The sequence below is a fragment of the Volvox carteri genome (assembly GCF_000143455.1).
Source record: "Volvox carteri f. nagariensis unplaced genomic scaffold VOLCAscaffold_83, whole genome shotgun sequence".
NCBI classification, from domain to species: domain Eukaryota; kingdom Viridiplantae; phylum Chlorophyta; class Chlorophyceae; order Chlamydomonadales; family Volvocaceae; genus Volvox; species Volvox carteri.
The window spans coordinates 18,009-39,847 of record NW_003307626.1 but is presented as its reverse complement, the minus strand read 5'-3'; the positions used below and the strand labels follow the sequence as shown (position 1 = coordinate 39,847).

Below are 21,839 nucleotides of genomic sequence, written 5' to 3'. Positions count from 1 at the left end.
GCCATTGCCCGACCGTAGGCGATAGCGATCCATCTGTTTCCGTAGGACTGGTGACGGCCCGCGACCATAGACATAATGAGAGATGCTTGCCCGCTTTCGCACCCCCGACTCCTTGTCATCAGCTTCCTGATCCAGTTCAATTGCTATAAAGGGTCGAGGAGCGCATCCCTGCTGATAGTCGAAAGCGGACTGAGGTATCTTCTCGCCAAGACCATCAGAAAGAGATCGGTCCACTGCACCATAACGGTTGTTGCGGCCTACGCGGCAAGAGAGCGGATGGATGGAAAAGGTGATCACGAGTCCTGAATTGTAAGGCTCATTGCTTTTGAGCCAAGACTACGACTGCAACCCTCACCTTGCGGCTCCTTGGCTACGTGCAAGTAGTCCATGCAAGCGTCATACAATGCATCAAGTTTGGCAAGATCATTATCTCCGATGTCCCGGTCTGGGACTGTCGCCATGCTGCGTTGCCCGCTGTTATGAAAAACGCTGCAGCTAAATCGCCACGTGTAGGGCTGTATGGAAAGCACGCACTATTGAATCCAGCAGAGGCAATTTGCCTTGCACCACGTCTGGTGTCAAAGGTTTTGCGACATTATACAATTTGAACGTACGGTACTGGATCCTAGCCCATTAAAAGCGCACTCGAGGATGCTACCTCACAAGCGCAGTTTAAATAAGTAAACTGTTCTCCGTTGCTTTTAGGCGTATAGATATTGCCCTTGGGCCTTCGGCTCGTATGGGTAGTTTTACAGGTATGGGGTCACGCACCCCCAACCATGTAACACACACATATACACAAATAAGTAAAATACATTTAACGCAACACATTCAAAGGTCCTGCACAACATACGCTTGTGGGTATGAAACATCTTGGCGTTCCAAGTCCTGGCCCCAAATGCGCTCTCTGCAGCTGGTCCTAATGGCGGACGATTTCCTACACCAACACAGTTTACATAGCGATTTGCCTCCTGACCACATATCATTGGCCGAGGCTCGCTGAGCCACAACGGCTTGGGCACCCAACTCCACAATATCGGTACGGCAAGACCCCAAAGCACGGTCGTTCGCATCCAAGCCGTATATAAACGGCGTCTAGTTATTGTCAGGTGTCACGTGGAACGACCAACGAGCCTGTCGTAGATCTGCGTGCACGGAAATAGGTAATAGGGAATGTAGCCTTCTGCAGATGCCACCCCCTTGTAATTGTACGGAGGTAATGGCCAAACGAGGGCCGCGACTCGTGGGGCCAAGGGCTGACGGGCATGATATTAAGTGAAATAAGTTACAGAGGTACCGAAAGAAACGTCAACGCTGGTGTTTGGAAATACCATTTTGCCTGCTTGCCTGTCCCTGCCTAAAGAAGCACGTGTTTCAGGGATGGTACCGCTTCCCTTTCATCCAAACACCTCGACGACGTTCTGGCTGCTGACGCTTGGAGCGGCTGATGGGAAGTATTTCCCGCGGCAATCCTGCGGGGTATTTTTCGTGGAGATCTGTGTAACCCGCAGCAGCTCTGAGGCCTATATCGCTGGGCCCGGGGCAAGGCTAAGGCTCCGCCGTCGGCGAAATGGCTTGCTTGGCTTGCTCCGTCGGCGAAATGGCTTGCTTGGCTTGCTCGCCCTCCCATGCCACACAAACCCAGGTTGTGGCGACGCCGGTCTGGCTACATTACATGCAGGGGGGAGTTAGCTAACTTTATCGGACTTCTTGGCGCTGCCCGGCCGAAGGCTGTAACGCTGAATCTGCTTCTGTAGGATGGGCGACGGCCCGCGACCATAGGCGCGCTGAGAACTGCTTGTCCGCGCTCGCGTCCCTGATCCCTTGTCATTATTTCCATTCTGAAGCTCCATCATGCCAACGGGTCGGGGTGCGCAGTCCTCCTGATTGTCTAACGTCAGGCGAGGCGACTTCTCCCCAAAACCATCAGATAGGATTGCGTTACCTGGAGACAACCGTCATTGAAACCAAAAAGTGCGTGGAAATGAAAACGAGGGAAGTGACCATGCCTCCTAGGAGTAGGAGCATGGCTCCAGAGCCAATATAATAACCCTCACCTTGCAAAGGTTTGACTGAACTCAGGTAGTCCAAGCAAGCGTCACGCAGTGCATCTAGCTTGGCAAGGTCTTCATCTTCCACTTCACATCTAGAGAACGTGGCCATGTTGGCCTGCAATGATATCACGCTGCCTTGGAACCTTGCAAGCAAGTGGCTTTCGTGTAATGCTTTAAGACAAACATAGGTAAAGAAGGTTAAACCAATCAGTTCAGCTTTGCCTTGCCCTGTCCTGAGTTTCGCAACGATATACAATTTAAATGTACTGCCTGGGATCCAGGCTCATTTCAGGCCCAGCATCGCACAGCACACCGAAAGACATCTCCAAAGACGCTAAGGTAGCTATTTCGGAAAGCTAGAGCTTAAAATGATTGCTAAAAGTTAATATCCGCTTGCAGCCCAGCAAGGCACAAAATCATAGTCTACATCAGCCCGATGCACGATGATTCCCGTAAGTGTGAGCAAATACCCACCGTAGCAGATGAGACCAAAGCATTCATTTAGCCAGTGCATTCCGCGGGAAAACCGTTTGCCAAGTTGGGCTGGGATTTGCGCAAGACCGAGATGTTCGCAACCCAGTTGTCACTGATTTCTTACTTATTTGCCGGGTAGCAAGTCAGCATCATTCGTAGGCTACCAACCTGCAATAGACAAGAAGCGCCAGCGCCTGACATAATGTGGCACGAAGGCATTTACTTCTGTACCGGCGCGAGGGAAGCGGTTGGGGGCTGTACAGTGCGGCTACTAAAATGTCATGTGTAGGGAGAGCATTTCATTACATACAAACTAACCCGACGACATTTTACGCCAACATGCGCATGCACGCATGCAACAATAAAGCTCTCAAGAAATAGTCAAGGATCGTGGAAAAAAAAGAGCGTGTCAGGTTCTGCGCGATGCCTTTTGTGTGCGCCCCTATGCCGTGCAGTGCTAGAACTGCCGCGCACAAGGTCGTACGGTACAGCTCTATGTTGCACATCGTCTTGGCAGGGTCTGAGTTATGCTGTATACATGCATTGCGCGACATATTTGACTGTACGGTCACTCCCGGGGCAGGGACCCGGAACCATGGCGAGGGGCGGTTACAAGTTTACACCAGCAGCTCCACCACCAGTAGAGCATCGTCATCGGCTACAAAAAACTAAGCGCAGGTAGGCAGATGCCTCTGATATGTTGCATGTTGCAAAGCAAACAGCCCTCCTCTGCTCCGGCGCGACAGAATCCCTGCAGAATCCCTGCTGTGGGGTCATGTGCCTGATTGCTGGCCACGTCGCCATAAATATGGTTGGATTGTGATGCTTGGCGCCAATGAAATTTGCCGCGCCACCAAATACGCGACATGGACCAGATAAAGTTCCTCTGAATCATGCAAACAGCAAAAGCGCTGTGTATTATTAGTATACATGCATGGGACTAAGGCCATTTCGCCCCAATTCACTCCTTCATGCCCCGCAAAAGCCTCAACCGCACGACGGTGTGGCTCCAACCGCCTTCCATGTCATCAATCGTCAACTCCCAACCCCCATCGCCATGCCCATCTTTCCCCAGCAGCCCGCCCCTCCATAACTCACCCTCCATCCGGCTGCCATTCCGGAATTCTGTGGTGCCACATCCACCACCACCATCACCATCACCACCACCATCACGAGGGCCACCACCGCCGCACCCCACAACCCTGTAGAGGTACACCGCCTGCTGTTCGCCGCAGCCGCCACTGCCACCGTCGCCGCGGTGGTGGTGGTCGCAACCGCCATTAAGACGGTGGTGATAACGGCAGACCATGCCCCTGCCCTTGCCTACCCCGGACGATTCTCCGATTAGATCCGGATCTGGAATCACGTTAGACGGATGAAGGCCTGGATGCGACAGGACTGCAGCTGGCCCGGACACCTTCACTGGCAGCACCCGACGGGGTGTCGAACAGGCCTCACGGGCCTCGGCTTCATCGTCAGGTCCGAGCGCAGTGCCCAGTTGCCCGCGGGAGTTGCTGCCCCAGCCGTACAGCCGCCCGCCGGCAGCCAGCGCGAGGCTGTGTCGGCCGCCACAGCTGACCTGAACGGGGAGCACGAGGGCACTTAGGGCAGGGCTGGTTTGGGAGGGAACTGATGAAGACGCAGGGGTCGTGGTGAAACGAACGTACAACATGTGCCGAAGCGCGAGGTGAGCATTTACACAAACAGAAACAAAACACACGCACATACACATGCACCGCGGAGCTGACGGCTGCAGCGCGGTGCCCCCCGAGTTTTTCATTCGTCAGGAAACGAACAGCCACGAGGACCCGCATGAGCTATGCACGGTGAAGTGGTGGTGGTGTGGGTGTTCCAACCCTGCCTGGGAGGACGTCGGAGCAACACGACGACGGTGAGGGCGGGGACACGTAGGTGGGTGCAGAACCCCCCCCTCACGACGGCTACACGACGGGCCCCCTGCTGTGCGGAGCTCCTCTTTCCCGCGGGGGCCCCTTTACGCACACAACCCTACACACTTGTGCGGAACTTTCATCTCGAAACACGTACAGCTGCTGCGAAGCCACACCACCTGCACTGCCTAATTAAGCTACCAAAAGGACCACACAGGAAATCGGATTCAGCTCACCTTCACAATATCTTCCTCCTCGTCGTCCTCATCTTGATCTTCATCTCCTCCTCCGTCCAAAGCGCCCCTTTTCGTCATGACCGTATGATCCGCAGGAACAGCAAATCCCTCTGCCGCCTCTGCCGCCGCCTCTGCCGTGTTGTCACCGTCGTTGCCTACGTGCCGACCACCACCGCTACCACCACCACCACCACCACCACGTCCGCCATCATAGCTACGTCGGCTCCTTTTCCTGCTACTGCTGATGCCGCCGCCTAAGCTACTGCCGGCACCGTCATGTGACCCTGTCTCCCCATCACCGACCGCCGTATGGAACTCCCGGGCCCCGGCTGCAGCGGCCTCATCGCGGTCATCAGTACCGCCATCGCCACCTGCAGCGGCAGCGGCAGCGGCTGTACCAGCAGTTGTTGTCTGCAACCCTCCACGACGTGACCGGCGTGGGATGGGAAGGAGCTGCGGCTCGGACAGGAAACTGGAGGCGCCGAACACTGCGGTAGCGGAACCCAACCCGCACTGCCCCGCATCGTTCCAGCCCCATGCCACAACCTGCCCCGCCTCTGTCCTCAAGGGAGACATCGGGTGGTGTCGGGAGCGAGGAGGGACGAGGGGGAGGGTGGGTGGGTGGAGGGTTTCAGGGTTTGTAGGGTTAGGAGGGGTGGGTTAGGAAGCACGAAGCATGTGAGCACGTTGCAGGATGGGAAATGGTTAGGGTTCTGTAAGGCGACTGGGGTGGGGGCCGGAGCCGCCGTGGCGATGGTGTGGCCGGGTCGTGGTGTGGGGTGAACGTCTATGGTTGCATGTGGCGGTGGATGACACGTACATTAACACATGTGTGCTAGCGCCCACGAGCGCATCACACCCAGCCCGCATTCACCCTCGCCCTCACCCTGCGCCACCGAAACCCGCACTAAGCCCCCCACCCCCATAACCCCCAGCTGGATGGGGCCCCCCTGGACTCCCCCTGGGGCCCCCCTCCAGACGCTATCCTAACCCCCTCTCCCTCCGCTCTACAAACCCTAGCGCCCCCCTTGCCCTACCTGTGAGTGCCAGGGAATGTCCCAGCCCAGCCGCCACACTCCGACACGGAACACCGCCCAGTGCCCCCCCTTGCACCCGCACGGGGCTGGTGACGGCCGCCCGGCCCGTCGCATTCCCCGCCGCAAGCGCCTCCACCCCGCACTGGCCGTACCCATTCCAACCCCAGGCCCACACGGCCCCTTGCAAGTCGACCGCCAGGTTGTGGCGTGAGCCACAGGCCACCTGTGTGCGTGTGTGCGTGTGTGCATGTGTGTGTATGTATGTGTATGTACGAGGGTGGAGAAAAAATGCATTGAGGGTTTGTTAGGATCGCTGTTGTCAAGAGCTGCGTCCTCAACTACGTCAGAAAGCTAACTGGCACTTATGCATGCTCCCCCTACTCCCACCAGGTTTTCACTACCAGTCGCAGTGCAAGCGCTATCCGAGCTATAAGTGTGCGGATCAGCCGATGGATGTCTGTAACACCTACCATCAGTTCCACGGGACGAGCACGTGGGCCGTACCCTGTGGCGCATACCTCCGTACCTGTCGTACTTGGACAGGCACAGGCACTTGTGCAGGGCGCATCCGCGGATATCGCCCATCACGCGCTCCTTCCGCTGCTGCTGCTGCCGATAGTGGTGGTGGTGCTGCTGCTCGCGGGGCTCCTCTCCAGCCGCCGTCGCCGCCGCCTGCACCAAGGTGTCCCCCGCGCCGACTATAGTCCCAAAGCTGTGTGCTGTCAGGGGTACAGCCACCACCTTGAGCCCTACCCAACGTGCGGCCGCTGCTGCTGCTGCTGCTGCTGCTATCATACAGATCCACATTTGTTTGTCCACATGATACGTCAGCCCTCATGCCGCCGGTGCTCATGTCTGCACCGGTGCTCATGTCTGCATGGGCGCGCGTGTCCACTGCGTTCCATGTTCCTGCTGCTCCTGCTGCTGCTCCTGCTGCTGCCATTCCCGCTCCCGGTGTATATGCGCGGGAGTCCACGTCAGCACCCCCGACGGTGAGTGGTACCACCCGCCACGAGCGGTCGTCGGGGCCGCACTGGAGGTCCCTGCCGCTGCTGCTGTGTGTGGTCCACTCCCACAGGGACCCGTTGGCGGCCCGGGCCAATGTGTGGTGCTCGCCTTGAAGGAGATGATTGGGTCGGGGGGGAGAGGGGCAGCATGCAAGCCGGTAGGAAGTAGAGTGGATGAAGCAGGTGGTGCACATGGTGGGAGCTGGGGAGCTGGGGAAAGGCGCAGGAAGGGCAACTGGGCGAAGGGAATCATCATCCTACGCAATGACAAGGAATTAACGGCCACCGCCCAAACCGCAGTACATGTGTGTGTGGGGGGGCCAATTGGAGTGGGGGGATGTAAGTGGAGGTGTACGGGTGTAGGAGATCTTAAGGCTCGAGACGAACATGGCACTGTGGTGCTTTGCGCCGAAGAGCAGCCGGCAGGCTTCCTCTTACCTGCTGCAACCTGTACAACAGGCCCAGCGTCGTACGGCAGCTCTATCCAGCTCAGACAGCGATGTCCCTCGTCGGTACCCCTACTTCCACACCCTGCTCTTCTGGCGGATGTTGCTTCCAGAACCTGGTTGGCAGTTGAGGAGGGGGCGCTGCTGCCGCCTCCTCCATCGCCGCTGTTGTCATAAGCCCCGGCAAAATTGCTGTACAGCCAGCAGCTACCACCACGGTGGTGGGGACTGGGGGCCGGGGCTACCACTGCATGCGCCCAGCCCACTGCCGCGACAGGGTTCTGCCCAGCAGCCGCACCGGGCTGGTGGTGGTGGTGGCTTTGGTGTTGCTGGTGTTGGTCTTGCTGGATACGGTGCAGGAGATGGTTGTGGCACTCGGGCAATGCTGAGGATGAGGGTAGGGGCTGGCAGGGCGAATTTTGGAGAGGGTTTTTCCGAGGGGTGGGTGAGTCATAACCCAATGCGTTGTGGATGTGCGGAAGCTCTGACGCGGTTGGGGGCTGGAGGCTGGCTGTCGCGCGGTCGGCATCACTGGGGGGAGGGTAGGCGGGTTCCAGCGCTGGCGAGGCTGCTAATAGGGAGCGAGGCGCCTGGATCCGCCGCCCGTCGCGCCCTTCCAGAACTGCCCCACCGTGGGCTGGCGGCTCCAGAACCCATGCATGGCGGTTAATAGGTATGTAGTTACCCTCGAGAGCGTTTAGGCGATGTGCGGGTCTCGCACATGGAACCTCCAAGCGCACTAGACGCGTGTGGCGAGAACAGAAGGCCACAGCGCAGCCCCACGAGCATGATTGCTGCGGCAGTTGCCATGAGCAAGGAAGGCTGTGTTTGTCGTAGATGGTTTGTTGGGTCTTTGGTCCGCCTGATGTTACCGGCCGGATGACGCCGCCATCCGGCATCGATCCGCCCGGCGGGGGACCTACGTGCCCCGGAATCAACTCGCTCGTTACAACAGACCAGCCAAGTACTGCCAGGAGCACCGGCTCAGGCTGCATCAGTCAAGGTTATGTGACCCTGGGCTGTTCCGGGAGGGGCCGGTTCCATCAACCGCCAGAAAAAAAACGTAGGGCTTATGCTAAGTGTCAATACCAACTTGAAAGATGCATCAATTACATTTTATGGAAATGATAGTTTGATTACCATTAAATACAGAATGCAGCTGCGTTGCGTACGCTGGTAACCGTTAAGGAAAACCTTGCATCCATTCGCGAATCGGGAGGAAACAGTCCACTTTATGAAGTATCAAGACTTTCCCTCTATGACAGTGCATATTTCCGGTTCACAGCATGGGCTCGTTCTGCCACCGATGCTCCGGTGCCAAATTGTACGACGCTCCTAATGCGATGAACCTGCGCGCGTGCGCGGGACCTCTTGCGCAGGACTTCCTTTGAATCTACACGTGGGCACACCATTCGCAACGTCGCTTCGAGTATGCCATGGGTTTCCATTGTTTAAGGCACGCTTCGGCGTCTGGACCCGCATGCCCCCGCCCGTCCTCCAATGGCCGTGTCCGTAGAAAATCCCACTGCCTCCTCCCTCGCAACTGATCATCCCTTTGATACAGCGCTAGTCCAGCCCATTAAAGCTCTTCTCTTCGTGTCAGGACGGCGCAGACTTTTGCTGGATCAGAAAGTAAGGGAAGTCGGCAAGCCGGACTTGGCACGTGAGCTAATCATCATCCGCACCCTCCGGATTCCTGTAGGAACACAATATGAAATAGCAATCTGCGACGAATCTGACATAATCGAGGGTTCTTCCGTCTCGGATTTGACCTTTTCGAAATCCATCGGCGATTAGCTGTGTCGCCTTGTGTTATCCTGAAAGCTAGCCGTTTGCCAGGTTATAGTACAAGTTTCAGTATATTGCGAGCTGCGAAACTGAAGTTGGAGGGCCCCCGGCTGCTGTCGTATCGTTATTCTTAGTGCCATTACGTCCCCACAGTCATACAGTACGCAGCAAAAGGGAGTATGTTGGCGAGTCTTTAACGCACTGATTGCCTGGTCTCAAGGCGAGCTACGCAATGTTCTGCCGTTTCACCATCGCGCCATGAGCACAGGACAGTATTACAGGGTTTGCCGAGCGCTGCTACGATCTGTGCAACTAAGTGATACCACATCTAGCTCTGGCGATGAACCTCTTGGCGGTCAGGTAAACGGACCATAAGTATGCAGACGCTGTCAGGAGGACTCGGGAGGCGTTGGAGGCAGACAGATGCAACTATGGATGTTGAATCTGTGAGTAGGGGGGATTGTACTAGCCATGCATGAAAAGACCTGGAGCATAGGAAACCACCGACGACATAGAGATACTTTGACCAAGGCTGCCCACCTTTCCTCTTTCTCCTCTGCAGCTTGGCGGCATCAGTACATCAAGTTCTGTTGAACGCCAAGCCATGAGAGAGCAGCTAGATGCAGTGCGGCAAACATTGAATTCGTTGTCAAGCCAACCTCAGCCAAATGCTAGCGGAGTCAACGCTACGCTGGAGCCTGCCCTCAACGAAATTGTTGCTAAGCTTTCAAATATTGAAGGTCTCTATACAAGCCTGACGAACAAGCTTGAAAAAGTGGACCTCAGAGTGGAGGACAGCGAGCGGCACATCAAAGAGTTGCAGCACTTGTCCGCGGGCGCCATTAATGAAACTCGACGCTTGGTACGTTCAAAGAATCGGGAGAGTGGTTCGGTTTCATTGCGAGTTCGCACAACCTCCAAGTTTTTGAACCGAGGGTTAGACCCCTTTTTGGGACATGTGTAAAACGCTTCCTCCGTCCGGCTCAACGGCCCACTATAAATGCGCCGTGTTATCCCATAAATGCGCCATGTTCAGGTCGACTATGTCGTCGCGACCCCCAACCCGCGCACTTCCAGCCAGGCCGGTACAGGCCTGCCCGGCATCAGCGGCACAGCATCACTGCGCACTCGCAATTTGGCTGCGGCTGGCATGCCTACCACGCCAACCCAGCACGCTTTATCGCCGCAACGAAGCACGTTGGGGACCCTGGAGGGCGTGCCGCCCCATGTGACCACCAGCATCCAACAGCACGCAGCGCAGATTCACAAGCTCATTGCCGGCTTGGATTTCCTGGAGGCGCATATCATCCGTCAGGACCAGCTGGTTGAAACCCTGCAGAAGCAGCTCTTGTCGGTGAGTATACAGGACCGGCGTATCATGGAGGGTTGGGGTTTTATGACACCCGGCCTACAGCACCCGACATGCGGGCGTGCGGATACAGACGCGCTGTAACACCTTCTTACATGGGCCGCACGAGCGGCCCTTGACAGGAGCCACACGACTTGCCGTTGCGGTACAAAGCATCTGCAGTACCCATCCTGAAGTCTGACGTATGATTATTCAGACAGTACCATGGATATGCTTAGTCACAGAGTATCAAGGACTTGTTTATTCGTTACACAGCATCATGGAACGAGATTAGGCATGTACTCGCCCTGTGTTTATGGCCTCAGGTTGCGCGGGATGTCGCTACATCGTCAGCAGGTCCAGAGAGCCGCAACAGCCCTAGCGAGTTGTCCCTGCGTGTGCACGACATGGGCGAGCTGCTCAACAAGTTACGTGCCCATATGTATAAGGTGGAGAAGAAAACCAGCAGCAACGACCAGGCGCTGGCTCTGCTGACGCAGCGCATACATGCCGTGGAGTCAGCCGCGGGGCAACAAAAAACGGGTAACGGGGAATCATCCAACGAGCAGGAAGGAACTCTGGCCCCGGTAGGTCGCGCTCCTTGCTGCTGAAGCCTCGTCGTTGAAAACAGCCCTGAAACTGAAAGACTGCCAAATTGCCACATGTTTGGCAAGGCTGTTCCCCGGATATTGAATCATTAGGGGAAAGGTTTCAGACTGCAAATTTCCTGTGAATTGCTTAGAAAGCAGGGCCACGACGCAACCTGACGCCATGTTGCGACCCCGTTTCCGTACGCCCAAGCTGGGTGCTTGTGTGTGCTGCGCCATTGGGTTGGGCCAGGTATATTTATTGTATCCTCGCATCTCACTTGCGCAGTCTCTCGTTGAGCTGGTGACTGCTCAAGAGGAGCTTCGCAGCATGGTGCGGGACTTGTGTCGCGATGTGCTCGAGCTACGGGACCAACTGCAGGCCAAGCTGGCGCCTGTTGCCTCTCACGCATCAGAGCCGGCCACATGCTTTGTCACAGGGTGCGTATCTGGGTGGGGCTGGTCTTTCCACGTAGGAAGAATGGACTAACAAAATACCGATTTCAGTCGTAGGGCTGGCTGAGTGGAGGTCTGGCCGTGTTCCTTGCAGGGTGGCGGCAGAGGAGGGCGCTGAGGTGCGTCGCCAGTTGTCGTATCTGATGTCCCAGGTACCTAATTTGCTGGTAGAGAACAAGGAGCTGAAGGAATTCGCCGCGCGGGCAAGTAAACAGATCGATGAACTATCTGGCGAAATGAAACAGCAGAAATGGCAACTCCAACAGCAGCAGGAGCAGTTGCAGCAGCAACAGCTCCTTGGGGTCGCACCTGTGGACATGGCGGTGGATGTTGCTGCTGGTCAGCTGAAGGCAAAGGTCTTGGAGCTTCAGGGGCAGGTGGCATTCCTCGAGGGTCGCCTGCAGGTTGCCGCGACCCGGGCAGACGTGGAGGCATTGCACTCGGCGCTGCAGGCAGTCGAGAACAAGGCGCCCTCTGTACACGCAACCACCGAGCTGGATTCCGCATTCATGGCCGTTCAAGAGGACGTAGCCAGGCTACAGGACCGGGTTGCAGCCTTGCAGGGCGGTCTCAGTGAGCGGGCAAAGGAAATTGCAGCAGCGCGCGCAGAGGTTCAGGGGTTGTCGGCGGCTGTACAGTCCCTGTCAGCAGTGCAAACCCGGGTGGCGGAGCCGTTGTCGGCAGCTGCTGAAGACTTTGTCCCCAATCTGAAAAACATCACACCTGGTTCGCCGGAGGCATCGTTGCTAGCCGCGCAGGTGGCCTCCTCAGCCAAGGCTGATCTTGAGGAGCAGTTTGGGCAGCTGCGGAACAGGCTGGAAACCGCAATGGCTGCTGCTGAAGCCGCTGAGAACGCGGCCCGGAAGAGTGCGGAGTCCGCAGCTGCAGCATCCGAAGCTGCTGGGCAAGCTGACAAGAGCGCGGGTGCAGCCTTGCAGGAGTCTATGCTCGCCATGGTAGCTGCTCTGGAGCAGGAGCAATCCGCCCTAAAAGAGCAGGTGCGTTCGGCTGCTACCATGCTTCTGCCAATCGAGGTGCTCTGGTAATCTGCAACTAGCAGTTGCTGAGTCGCGTTCCTGTCACTGCACCGAAGTTTTAGAAGGGTAGAACCTCTAGAGCAGATATGCTGTCTGGAATTGTGTGCGACCTTCGTCGTTGGTTGCGGATTGGCAAGTCGTGTGAGCAGCCCTTGCAAGCCGCCTCTCGCCTTATGGGTGTGGGCTGGATATAATGCTCCCAAGACAACATCTAGTTAATTTCTAGTCCTCATTTACATTGCCTCCGTTCCACGCTTGCAGGTTGCACAACTAGCAGCGCAGGTGTCGGAGGAGCAGGCCGCAATAGCTTCTGGTTTGCTCCAGGTTCAGGAGCAGGTTGCAGCGGCAACTGGTGCGGCAGCTGAGGCCGTCACATGCGCGCAGGCAGTACAGGAGCAACAGGCCGCTAGCGGGCGGCAAGAGCGCGAATCCGCGGAACAGCTAAGGACTATGCAGGCCGAGCTGCGCGAAAAGGTGGCCAGCGTGATGGAGCAGCTCAAGGAGCGGGTGGAACAGGGCATGCAAGAGGTGAGGATGAGGAGTTGGGAAAGGGGAAATAATGGCTCTGCCTGCGGCTGGGATGCCGACGGGTAGGAGTGCGTGAAGAAATGTTAGTGGAAGGGATTAGACGGGCACTCGTGGAGAGGTGCTTATGCCGTATCAAGGGAAGCGGTCTTCAGGTTAACAGGTTGTTGCACGTTGGGAACGCCCTGATCAGTTTCCATCCCGCGTCCGCGCACCCTGTACGCCTCTGCTCTGGCTCTACCGAACCCGGGCCCTTTCTGTACCAGATGGACACGCAGCTTTCTGTGTTTAGCGACCGGCTTAATGGCGCAGCGACCACGGCGCAACTGGAGGGTGCGCTGCAGCAGCTACGCACGGCCATTGCGGACTCATCAGAGCGCTACGAGCTGGCCGCAGCTTCCATGGAGATGCTGCGCGCGGAGCTCATCCTGGTCACAGGCCGGCAAGACGTACTGCAGGTGAGCCGTCCCTACTGCCTTGCAATCTGCATTGATGCTGGATAGTACTCAATCACGAGTAATCTTCGCGTGGCTTCGAGCCTTCCTTCAGGCACCGGTGCAACACATGTGTTGACTGCGCCATGAACGATCGTCCGATTGCGCCCTTCATGCCCTGCCGATCCCGCAGACGCGCATGGAAAATGTGGAGACCGTCCTTGGAGTCGATACCCGGAGCAGCCGTCTGGAGGCCACACTGGGCGAGGATGCTGAGCAGAAAGACGGTGATGCCGGCGAGCCTGGGGCAGTGGACGATGAAGATCTCAGATCCGGGGCGGCGGGTGTTGGTGACGAATCTGGGCTTGCCGCTGTGGGATCATCTTGCGGTCGCGGGCTGCTGGACCTGGTGGCCGAGCTGCAGTCGCGAGTCGGTGGACTGGAGGGTGCCCTGGAAGCCGCAGCTGCCAACATGGATCAGGTGTGTGTATCTGTTTAATTAAGGGAACGGTTGCGTACGTGCTTTTGAAAAGTGAGGCAGCTGGCCATCTGTATGCATCTTTGCCAACCTCAAAAGTTAATTGAAGGTAATGAGAAAAAGGATAAATTGAATAATGAAGGCCATTCAAGAGGCTTGTTGGGAAGGCTGTTAAGCAATTCCAATCCGGCAAAGGCGGGCGCCTTTAGCTGTAGTCTGTTGACTGGTAGGCTGTGTTATTTGTTGACGGATCATGCGAGTTGCTGTGCATGTGGCTCACTTGAATGAGGATAAGGTGAAAATGAGATGGCAAGAGTACATCAGAGTGCACCTGGCCATGAAAGCTAGTACCGCTTTACTTCGTGTCGCTGATTTTTCCACGTGCGCAGGGATTCGCGGCTGGGTTATGCACGATAGTAATTAAAAGGTTTTTCGGGGGCCCTTAGAAGCCAGCGTCTGTTCCGTCCGTGCTGCAATTTTCTGCGTTCACAACTTCTGCTCCCCTTTTCCCCGCAGCTACGCAACCTCGCGCACAACAACGCGGAGAGGAACCAAGAGACAATTCAGCAGGTGGGTCGGGAGTCCTTTCCAGGGCTACAGATAAATGAGTATGCTTACCTGTTGCATACGGCTGCTCAAGTCTCAACCGGCTGGTGTGTGCCCTGTTGAGCTTTTCACGTAGGACCCGTGCAATAAGGTCTGCTGCGACCTGCCAGGCCTGTAACACGTTCGTGTCTCCCCTATCCAACATCCATGCAGGCAACCGCACAATTATTCCAGGACCTCCAGTGCCTGTCAGCAGCCATGGATCAGCGCGCAGCAAGCACTTCTGCAGGCATTTTGGCCATGGAGGCCGCCTCAGACGCCATGCAGCAAAAGGTCAATGAGCAAGCGGGCATGACGAGCGAGCTTTCGGCACGCATAGAGAGCCTGCAGGTGGGCATAAGGAAGGACATATAGACTTTCAGCATGCGGCCACGGACCTGCTTATCAACTGCCTATCTAGCTGGCGCAATAAATTAATCCTTCCAGCATGTCGCTGCTTGTCCTTCTTCCCTCTTTTAAACAGCTGCGCTTGGAGAATGAGGTCATAGCTCGTATTCAGGAGACTTCTGCAACTGTATCCTCGCTTTCGGTAAGCTGATGAAGGCTAAGGGCCGTGTGGAAGCGTCGCGGCTATCATAGTACAACGTAAGCAATCCGGGATATGGAAATGTGTTTCACAAGTTTCTTTCGGGAGTTGAAAACCAGGGATGCAAATCAGACAGTACGCTTCATTGCTCAAATGAGACGATTTGTTTGGGTGTTAAATCTGATGTGTGTCTAGGCACGAGTCGCACACGACTACGTCAACCGCGAGCAGCTGGGTGCTATCTTCAAGGCGCGTGACAACATGAAGCGTGCTGTCGACGAGCTGGCATCTGTGTTCAACACCGGGCGCCTTCTGCTCACGGTAGGTGTTTCAAGAGGTATCTCGTCGGGTGCATAGAGACGTGCGGATTTCTTTCTGGGCCTGTGGCTCAAGTTTGCTTTCCTGAAACAGGTCCTTTTCCCGGAAACGGCCCCGGTTGTCTTTCACCTTCAGCAAGAATCGTCAGCAAGAAACATGGCGGTCCATTGAACTCCTGTGTTTATGCCTTTGCGCATTCGTCCTGCAGGCCTCGTCCGATGAGGAAGCGGCCAACCCGACTGACTCGGAGTCCGGCAGTGTGCCACACTCCGGCAGTGGTGCACTTTCGCCCCGGCTGGTTTCGGCCCTGGAGGACTTGGCCGGTAAGCAGGCAGAGCTAGAGCACCAGGTGCAGTTGGCTCTTTACCGCACCGAGGGCGTCGTTCGCCAGGAGCAACTGGCGAGCATGCAGCAAGCCATGCTGACCCTGGAGATGCAGTTCCGCCGGCTGGGTGTGTCTTCCTTTCCAGCCCAACAGCAAGCCCCATCCGCTGTGCAGCCTGCTTCAGCGGACTTGTCGGACCTGCGTGCACGGGTGAAGGCGCTTGAGGATGCCCTTGCACTTGGTGAAACCAGTGCTGCGCAGGGCACCACCGCTGAATTGTCCAGTGATGGCGGTGCTGGCGCGGCGCACCTGGGAAATTCCCAACCAGCACTGTCCTCAGACCGACCCGCTGACAGCCCCCTGCGTCTGTCCCTTACGGCCGAGGAGCACGGGGATAGCAGCAACCCTGTCCGCGTGTCTCTGCTGGTAGCGAACCTGGAAGCCGCTGCTGCAGCCCGCCTGGACGTCGAGAACCCCAACCCCATGGGTCCCGAATCCAGTGCCGACGATGATGGCGGTGAACCTTCCCTGGCATCCATGTTGCACGGCGTCCCCTCTGGTGCCAATGATGATTCGGGCTCGGCAGAGGGCTCTCCTGAAGCCCTCAACCGGGCTGCACTGGCTGCTGCAGCCAGGGAGGCCCAGGCGGAACTTCGCGATCTGCGCCGTGTACTGCAAGACCTAGTGCAGCAGAGCGAGGCTTTGCGTGTGGAGGTGGCGGCGGAGGGTGCAGAGCGGCTGCGCCTGGCTGAGTCGCTTGCAGAGCTGCAAGAGAGGTTGGATCTCCAGGTGAACGCCACCGCCTCCACTGCCGCCATGGTGGCTACCATGGCAACTGACCAGCCGCAGGACCGCGTGCGGCTCCAGGTGCGTGTTGGGGCGACTGAGGCGGAGGCGGACCTGGCGGCACTGGCTTCAACTGTATCCACGCTGGTGGCGCGTGTGGATGCGGCAGAAGAGGCGTTGGCGTCGGCATTCGTCGTCCGAACGCCACGCAGCCCGACGCGGCAGGCATCTACGGCGGCAGTGCTGTTGCCAGGCGCGGTAGCTGCAGAGCAGGCCGGCGCAGGAAACGGACCGGCTGATGTTGCCCAGACTGATGTTCGCAAAGAAGAAGAGTGGGATGCGGAGGATGCTTCCTCGGAGGGGGGTATGAGGCCGGCCCTGGGTCTGATGGTGCCTGTGCTGCCCCGCGAGGTAGAGCAGCAACTTGCAGCGCTGCAGACGGCTCAGCAGAAGCTTGAGTCCGCGCTTGCTGCATTGGGCGGCCGCATTGCCGGCCTTGAGGCGGTGGACGCCCTGGAGGAGGTGCGTGCTGCAGCCTCGGAGGCGGTGTTGGACTCCATACCCGGCATGGTATCGGAGCAGGTCGCGGTGGTGCGACAGGAGATAGCAGCGCTGGTAGGGCTTCAGGGAGAGCAACTATTGGAAAGGGCCAGTCTGGCCGCACGCGACGCGGCCCTGGCCGCAGCAATGCAGGCCGCCACTGAAGCTGCTGAGGTCCGTACTCCATGGGCAGCGGAGGCGGCGGCGCCGACTTCCGTCTCCGCTGAGAAAGGGGCGTATGATGAGCGCACCGCCGCGATCTGCGAAGTTGCTGCAACGACAGCGCGGGAGGTATCCAGGGCAGTTGCACGCGAGGTGGCAGAGGAGATGGTGCGTGGGGCTGCAGCAGCAGAGCTTAAGGATGTCCGCGGTGCCGTCGGGTCCCTGACCGAGCGGATGAACGATGTCGATGTGCTCCGTGATCAGGTACGCATGCCCTCGCGTCTGTTTGTGCCAATACACACACAACCCACAGACCATCTGTCTCCTTAGCACTCCAATGGCCTAATGCAGCTTTCGTGTTTGTCCTGATGCCATGTAAGACCGTCCTGGTGTCCCTGCCTTTCCCTGCATATGCAGCTCGAAGCACTCGCAGTGCAAGTCAGGGAGTCCATCACAACTTCTACAGCTGCTGCAGCTGAGGCGGATCTGGCGAATGCGCAGGTACCACCTGCTACTCCTACCGCAGCAGCCGTGGCAAGCATCTTTACGCCTGCCACCACTGCACTAGTGATTCCACCGGCGCCCACGCCGCGGGGGGCATCACCTTCTGTCGGCGGCTCCCGCCAGGCAGCAGTGCAGCCACAGCAGCTGGCCGGCAACCAGCAAGCTGCCTTCTTGGCGCGTCTGGTTGAGGTCGTCAAGCGCCAGAGCAGCCGTCTCCATGCACAGTACAGCGACGCGGAGGAGACCGGGATGGCGCTGGCGCAGGTGGTTGGGGAACTCAGAAATGCGCACAATTTTGGAGGCTCTCCTTCAGTTCTCGGTGACTGGGATGCCGCTTCTTGCAGGAGCGCGGTGCAGCTCATAGAGCAAGAAATGTTTGTTCGTATGAATACTTGGCCTCGCAGGTTAAGAACACACAAGGGATAAGGGAAACGCTGCCGTGTCATGTCACTGATAGTGTCTGCACTGGGTGCTGTGTTCCCATATGCCTCTAATTTGGTTTGGCCCTGCCCGCATCCATATGATTACATTACATCCCTGGCAGGTGGACCATACCCTCGAGGAGGCAGAGGCCCGCCTCACGGACGTCCGTGACGCTAACTCGCCAGCCTTTGCAGAGACGTTGGTCACAGTGTTGGAGCAGGTGGCAGCGCTGCGGTACATTGGCAGTCAGACGCATCCAGCGGTGCAGCAGATGGTGCTGGAGCATGAGAATCGTCTCGATAAGGTGAATACCTGTTGTGCGTTTCGGAACCAGGATGCACAGGATGCTGCGTGTTTGACCAGATGCACTGAGCAGGGACGTCTGCACATAGCTTTTGGGCGTGCTCCTGGGACGGGCAATGTAATGCCGTCTTGCCTTTGAAATCTGTTGCAACCTTGCAGATCGCAGAAGAGCTCAAGGCTATTAGCGGCGGCTCTCCAACGGCCGCCGACACCCGTTCCACGGCACCCCATCCCGCGGTGGTGGAGGAGATTGGCGTACTGTCCCTGCAGGTTGCCCGAATGGAGGCAGACCTGGCGCGTGTCACCGGCCAGCAGGCCGCTTTGGACCGGGCAGTCAAAGACATGCTAACTGCTGTTGGGAGCGTCCGTTTCGCCTCCTCTTCAGCACCGGGATCATCAGCTGCTACGGAAGAGCCCACGGGCAGCCGCAGGCACAGCACCCATGAAGGCGAGGCGGCGGAAGGCATAGTGCCGGAGTCACTGGAAGGCGGCGGCGAGGAGGAGGTGCCAGCGGGACAGCCTGATGGTCTAGATATGGCGAGTCTTGCGGCCCACGTGCGGCTGCTGGAGGGCACGCTGGAAGCGCAGCTTGGCAGCCTACGGCAGGAGCTAATGGCGGAGATCCGTGTGCGTGCTGGAAGCGGCGGTGGTGCCGCCACCGTAGCCACGGCCGCCACGGCTGCGGAGCTGGGAGAGCTTGAGAAGACTGTGTCCAAGTTGCACTCCGCAGTAACGGCCATCAGGAACCGGCTGCTGGCAATGCAGGAGTATGTGGACAGCACCCAGGCAGGTGGTGTGGCTTTGGATCAGTGGCATATTCGGTTGACGCTTCGTATTCCAATGGGACCACCCGAAAATCGTGTGCGATTTGTGGATTAATGGATTGCCTGATCGTGCATACGTTCGTGACGTCAGAGGCCAAGACCATTCCCACATCTTGGGCTAGCACCATCCTGGTAACTCCCTACCCAGTTACGGTATCGCACTACGGCCGTCTTAGTTCCTCTTTGATTTGTCGTCCATGGCTTATATTAGAAACCCACTTGGGCATATCCCACTCGCCAGTCTTAAAGCCCTACCTTGGGCAGTCTAGCATTTTGCGGCGCTGTGGTCGTGTGCTACCATGTGGAATTCCTGATGCAATTTGCTCGGCGTGGTTGCTTTTGCAGGGTATGATCAAGGACATGCACATCGCACTGGGGGGTTTGGTAAGGCGAGTGGACACCCTGGAGGCTGCATCCGGCCCTGGCAACCGCAGTGCCCGTGTCAGCGGATGCGGCTCTGCCAGCGGCCTCAGCGCCGACTCGGGCAGCGTTCGGGAGCTGCAGGTAGGAGAGCGCGCGCGTCGTTATGGCACACAGTAGCGCAGGGGCCGCCGTGTAGTCGCGCCACTCTTTCACTTCGGGAATTAGGTCGCGGGTGCTTCGCTTGCATGGGCCTTACCGCATCCCGCTCGTTGTCTTTTACCAGATTATGGTTTTCACGGTGGTGAGGCAGTGCCCACGTCTAAAGCACCTATCCCCGTTCGCTTCCCGACTGCACTCTGCAGTCCGACCTCAACAAGTTTGAGCGGCGGCTGCTGACGTTGGAATCCAGCTCGCTTGAGGCAGCCCACGCGTTGGCCGACCTCAAGGGCCTGGGCCCACGCGTCACGGAGGCTGAGTCCCGGCTGCTGGACGCCTGTTCCAAGGTGGCGATGGGATTCGGCGGCAGCGCCAGCAGCACGGTCCCCGTCATCCCCGCACTGGGCCCGGGCATGTCGCTTCCTGCACTGTCGGGTTCAGTGCGGGCTTTGGAACGGCGATTGGGAGGACGTTTGGAGGCGGCGTGCTCCGCACTCGACACTCTGGCTGGTGCTCTGTCAGCAGCGGGGAGGATTCAGGCAGAGTCCACGGCCAACCCGTTCAAGGGTGGGTGGGTGAATGAGTTCCTTTCGGTTGCACGGTACCCATGAGTCTACTTGCTTTTTAACGTCCGCGTGGGTAACGTCCGCACATGATTTCCCATGTGTACAAGGTGCGATGTGTCGCAGCCATGATGCCGCTTACGCTTGTTTTTTTTCCGTCACAGACTATGCCTGGATGCTTGCCGATGTGCTGGCCTGCCTGGAACGCGTTAGCCTGGAACGCCACTTAATTCTGTTTGCTGCATCCAATCCCCCGTTTCCTGCTGTGCAGCCATCAGCGCGGCCGTCAACAACCCAGTCATAGTGGCCATGGAGAAGAAACTAGAGACGGTTCGTGCAGAGTTGCTCGTGGCGGCCACGTCCATGTCGGAGGACATGCGCCGAGATCAACAGCAGTTCCAGTTGGAGAGCAGACTGGCGTCTGCAGACCCCAGTGTCAGCGGGGGCGGCGTGTACACGTCCGGAGGCGGTGGGACCCTGTCCTTCCGCACCTGAACTGCGACCGTGCATGTGTTGGACAAAATCATAGTTGACCCCATCCGGAAGCAAGCACCGGCAAGTACCGGCGAGGCCACTGGAAAAAACATGTTGCTTTATCATATGCGAGCCCTTCCGTCCGTGTCTGTTTGTGTTTTACCTGCATTGTAGTTGATTTTCTGTCGGGCTTTAAGGTATGCGGTTTCGAGTGCGCAACGGCATAGCTACATATATGCGGCCGCTCTGCTTTTGTAAGCAAAAAGCCGACGACAGTGGCGTGATAAACGCTTGCCATTGGCTCGCAGTGATCGCTTTCGGTAACGATATTCGGATATGTCTTGACGACTGCCCCAGTGTCCTGGGGAGATGACCGTGCTATCCATTGTTTACTATGTCTCAGCTTGTCCAGGACATCTATGGTACTGTGGTTACGAGTGTTCGGGCGCAGGTCAAGCCTTGGTCAAGCTCATCTTGAGGGGCGGGTCAAGCAGGGGCTAAGTGTCTAGTGTATACAGGCATGACTTCCATGTGCAGTTTATGGAAGTGCTTGCCCTGCTTTCACGGTTTTATGCGTGGGCATCTACGGCTTGCTTTATAATCAATGAGCTTCCAGGTTGCCGACGTGGGGCGACATTTCGTATGCGGTTGTTGCTTATTATCAGTGCCCTACCACCGATTGAGGTTGCCTGTAACATGGTCTTTATTAAGGTGTGGCTGAAGAAGTCTTGGGTAGCGTCACCGTTCGGCTGTTGCAAGCTGTGCCTTCGCTTGGCCCTGATGCGATGTCAAGCTTGACCCTTTAATAAGCGATATCAGCTACCCTGCCTGACGGCTCAAAGCGGCTGCCTGGCCAACCTGCAGTTGGCTCTTGAAGCCGGAGGTTATCTGCTGCAGGAAAAGATAGTCGTAAGCGCAGACGCCAACGGTCGCATGGACGTTTGTCGCTGTCTTGTGGATTAACTGATTAGTCTCTTTGGGAGCAAGACTCTAAACAACAGCTCTCGCGTCTCAATATGTCCTACACACTCAGACTCAGAAATGGTACCTGTAGTCGTATAGTCGAACCTTTCCCGTCCGTATTGTGTAACCTGTCGCCTCATCACCACTTGCTCACAAATCCCTAAAACCGCCATCCGCAACCATATCATACATATTGCCGTGCCACTC

The 21,839-nt window shown here is 57.4% G+C and overlaps 2 protein-coding genes across 2 annotated transcripts; one reads left to right on the top strand and one right to left on the bottom strand.

Moving 5' to 3' along the window:
• Window positions 1–4,023: 4,023 nt before the first annotated feature.
• On the bottom strand, window positions 4,024–5,916 carry VOLCADRAFT_36943 (uncharacterized protein; the record flags this gene model as incomplete). The annotated part of the gene is made up of 2 exons (XM_002957936.1): window positions 4,024–4,107; window positions 5,728–5,916. Coding segments are annotated over 2 exons (273 nt in total), but the record flags the coding sequence as incomplete, so codon positions are not given.
• Window positions 5,917–9,362: 3,446 nt separating this feature from the next.
• On the top strand, window positions 9,363–20,906 carry VOLCADRAFT_107907 (uncharacterized protein; the record flags this gene model as incomplete). The annotated part of the gene is made up of 21 exons (XM_002957962.1): window positions 9,363–9,377; window positions 9,494–9,793; window positions 10,013–10,285; window positions 10,606–10,866; window positions 11,156–11,307; window positions 11,417–11,441; window positions 11,475–12,320; window positions 12,621–12,887; window positions 13,151–13,342; window positions 13,512–13,799; window positions 14,313–14,366; window positions 14,556–14,732; window positions 14,866–14,931; window positions 15,124–15,249; window positions 15,455–17,323; window positions 17,477–17,827; window positions 18,108–18,290; window positions 18,449–19,150; window positions 19,459–19,617; window positions 19,839–20,199; window positions 20,467–20,906. The coding sequence occupies 21 exons, from the start codon at window positions 9,363–9,365 to the stop codon at window positions 20,688–20,690; spliced, it is 6,891 nt and encodes a 2,296-aa protein (XP_002958008.1). The 3' UTR covers window positions 20,691–20,906.
• Window positions 20,907–21,839: the final 933 nt, after the last annotated feature.